Raw genomic sequence first — 3,754 nt, 5'->3', positions numbered from 1 at the left:
AAAGACTCAGCTCGTTCCCTGTGGGAAGAACAAAATCCACGCACACACAATGCTTTCGCCCATGGTGACCTGGGTCCTGCGGAGCTGGGGGGAGGTGCGCGTCTGTTTCTGTTATCAAACCCGGATGCTCGCGACTCGGAAGAAGGCACTGATAATAGGTCTAAGCAGGGAGAGGCTGGGTCTGAGCTGGACAAATTAGGCGGTGTGGCTACTTTAGAATTCGGAATTTTGTGGGAGACATCTCCCCCCAGAAAACGTAGATGAGGTACAGGGGGAGGTGGTGTGACAGCCATTCCCTGAAGCCTGCCCCAGGGGCTGAAAGTCTGGGAGCCGCTGTTCTGCTTTGGGGAAGGCTCCTGTCACTGCAGGCCCTTCTGCTGAGAACAGAACTAGTGCCCAAAGGCCGGGGACAGACTTCCCAGGCGGAGTGGGGAGCGCTGCTTAGCCGCCGCACACTCTGCCCTGCTCCAGGGGCCTCTCGGGGATGGTGAGAAGTGGCCGGATGTGGACAGAGTTAATGGACTCTCCCAAGGTGGTCGCTGCTTTCCGAGAGCCTTCTTTGTCTGAGCTCCTTAACTCCGAAACCAGATAAGAGGGTGGGAGGCAGGGGCCCCTTTTGTGAAGGGATTAAGTGGGCTCCGATGCACACAGTCCTGGACGACTTCACTGTCACTCAGCAGGAGACCTGCCTGGAGCATGGCTGATGCTTTCTCTCCACCCGGGAGGCGGCTTTCTCTCTGGGGGGGCCGCACACTTAGGCTGGACGCCTTCAGGCCACTACAGTTACCGGCTCATTCTTAGCCCCCCGAGACTGGCGTCGGTGGGCATGCAGCCAGACCTCGTGCAGAGGTGGCAGTATGACACAGCGCTGGCCAGGTCTGGGAGATGGGGGCTGCAGACCCAGCGGTGCTGCTTACTGTGGAGTGACAGGAGAGTCGCTTGGCCCATGAGCTGCACATGCTACAGTTGCCCCTCATGGTTTCCACGGAGCTGACGTGTATGAGCCGCTCTGTACTCAGCGGAGTGACTGAGCCCTCTAGGAGACTGGCTCTCCAGGGGCAGCCTCGCTCAGCTTAGGCTGGATCCGGCAACCTAGGTCGGGAGTCCTGCTTCAAGGCGGGGAACTCTAAGCCCTTGAGCCCTGATGGTTCCCCCGATTACAAAGACATCCCGAAATGCCTTTGGTCTGTGTGAATGCAGTCTCTGGGAGACTCCCCGCGCAGTTCCGTGCAGAGAACGGGCTGCTCTTGGGAGTGTGGTCTAGGCAGACAAGGCTCATTGCACCAGGGCTTGGTTCTCTCGCTTCCTGGCTGAACCCACAGACCTGTTTTAGGAAGTCCAGGGGATTGAGCTGGAAAGTTCAAGCCAGTCCTGTGGCATCTCCCCAGCTGCCGCTCATCGGAGCAGAGAGGCTAGTGGGCTGGGGAGTAAGAGCAGGTGGTGGGCTGGTCCCTGAGCCCTAGAGGTAGGGAGAGGCGCACGGCCTTCACAGCGGCCCATTCTCTGGTCCACGTGGGCTGTGGGGGTGCCCATAGGTGGCTGTGAATGGTCAGAAATGCGCGTGAGTGTGTGTGTGTGTGTAGAAGGGAGCAGCCAGGCTGTCCAGCCAGGAGGCCCGTGAGGACAAAAGTGTCTGGTGACTGTGACAGAGAAAGCCTTTGTCTGGGGCTGCAAACCTGGACCTCGAGTGAAGGCCCAGAGCTGGTGTGAACCCAGCCCAGCTCCTGCACGTGGCCAGGAACCTGAGGCAGCTGCGACACCTGCAGAAGCCCAGCACCGTCTCCAAGCAGACACTCAGCCCCTCCAGTGCTGGGGGGAACCGGAGGGGGTGGAATGGGAAGCGCTCGGGGCACGGTGGCCCTGAAGTGAAAACTTGACCCGCTGCTGCCTCCCCGTGTTCCCGTGGGCTTCCTTGAGTTTTGGTTCTCAGTGGACAGCCCACATGGTCTGCACAGAGCTGCAATGAGTACCTCTGAGCTGCTTTCAGGGAAGCCCCAGGAGCCAGGGGAGATAGTGCCAAGGAGACCAGAGAAACCCTCTCCTCCCCCCGCTCCTGCCACCCTCTCCCTGGGCACCTCCCCCTGCTCTCAGAGTAGCAGGGACACAAATGTCAAGTCCACAGTGACCTGGAGCTAGCAGGAAGGCTGCCCTGGCTCAGAGCCGCTTTGGAGTGCGGTGGCAGGAGTGTGCAGGGAGCCTGTCTGGGGTCCAGCAGCCCCAGTACTCAGAGGAACAGTCTGAGGACTGCCTGCATCCTACCCATCCACTCCCCACCTGACCTTCCCCACCCTGTACTTCCCAGGGACAGGACGGCGGGAAAGATCGGGTGAGAACAGAGGGCTGGCTGTGCCCTGTCTGCACAGGGGGTGCCTCTGTTCTGGGTGCTCCCAACAGTCGAGCACGGGCTGAGCCTAGAAAGGGGTCCTGGACAAGGAAGGCACCACTGCCAAGGTGTTCACTCTCACTGCCTGAGGGAACCAGGAGCCCTGGGCAGGTTTGTTCTCCACCTGGCTGAACGCTGGCTCTGTGCTCTGTACGGCGAGAGACAGGCGGACCTCTCCTGGAAGCCTCGTCCTCTTTTCCTCCAGGGAGCCCTTCATCTGGTCTTTGAGGGAGGTGTTGGGGCTTTGCCTACTGCATCGTCTTTGTATCTAGTTAAGAGACCCCTGGCTCCAGTGTCCTGCCCCTGCCTGGTTGAGCCTTGTGCCTGGGCTTCGGGCAGTTGTCCTGTGGACGGCGCCCAATTCTGGCTCCACCAGCCACGCTAACTGTAAGAGCTCACCCCCACCTTCTCCCGCCCCTTTCCACTGAAGCTTCAGTTTCCCCGCGGAGCCCCCAGGCAGAAATTTCTCCCCTCCCTTCTGGTGCTGGATGCTGGCACTGCCAAGTTCTGCCGGGGCTGACAGCCAGGTTGGCAAGGTAGCCCATGCCCCTTGATCAGAACCAGCTGGGCGCACAGAAGTTGGGCAGCCCCCTCCAGGTTCAGCTCCCTCCACAGTCCTCTCCTTATGGAAACCTCGGTTCTGTACCCGAAGGGAATCCAATAGCCATCTCTTTCCATTCCAGCTGCCTTTCCCCTGGAGCCTCTCAGATTGGAGCCGCAGAGGGCTGAGGACCTGGGGGCAGGGGCGGCCGCTTTCTGAAAAGTTCAGTTTTCAACTCTGTTGGGAGAGGCAGGTGCCCGGGACTGGTTCAAACCCACTTTCAGTTCAGTTTGCCACGTGCTGCTGGGGATCCCGGGTGAGAGGGGTGGGCGGGCGGAGAGACCTCCGCTGTGAGCCCGCAGGGCTGGGGTCGGGGTGGAGGTGGGCTGCAGAAATCCGGATGGAGCCCGGTGCTCTCAGAGGAAAGGCGCGGGTCAGGTCGGGCGTGGGAGGAAGGGGAAGGGCTCTCTTCAGAGGGATGGGAAGGGGAATTGGAGGACGCTGGGAGGCATGGGGGGGGGGCGAAGGACGGGGCTCTGGGGTCCTACCTGCAGGTCGGAGCCGTAGAAGGCAGCCATGGACGCGTCGGCCACCAGCAGCGTCTCCACGAAGCGAGCCTCAGACACGAACCGCCTGGTCCTACTCGTGGCCCCCAAGGGTGCGGGCGGCTGGCCCGCGCCTTCCGCCTCCTCGCTCTCCTCTGCGCTCTCCCCCTCGAAGCCTCCCTTCTCTGGTCTCCGGGCCGCTCGTGCCTCCACTTCCCACTCGGGGCCTCGGGGGAGGGGGCGGGCTTCGGGGGCGGCGGCCCCGGGCCCCCCGCGGGCGCGGCG

General features: G+C 61.8%; 1 protein-coding gene across 1 annotated transcript in view; it reads right to left on the bottom strand.

Moving 5' to 3' along the window:
- The window catches only part of ADAMTS8 (ADAM metallopeptidase with thrombospondin type 1 motif 8), a 32,211-nt gene that overhangs the window by 19,278 nt on the left and 9,179 nt on the right, over positions 1-3,754 (bottom strand). Inside the window, exon 5 of the mRNA XM_006150649.2 lies at positions 3,473-3,739. Coding sequence (XP_006150711.1) covers positions 3,473-3,739 — 267 coding nt within the window. The remainder of the gene's footprint in view (positions 1-3,472; positions 3,740-3,754) is intronic.

The sequence above is a fragment of the Tupaia chinensis genome, unplaced genomic scaffold, assembly GCF_000334495.1.
Source record: "Tupaia chinensis unplaced genomic scaffold, TupChi_1.0 Scaffold000292_1, whole genome shotgun sequence".
NCBI lineage: Eukaryota > Metazoa > Chordata > Mammalia > Scandentia > Tupaiidae > Tupaia > Tupaia belangeri.
The sequence above is the reverse complement of the archived record's forward strand: the minus strand, read 5'-3'. Positions and strand labels throughout refer to the sequence as shown.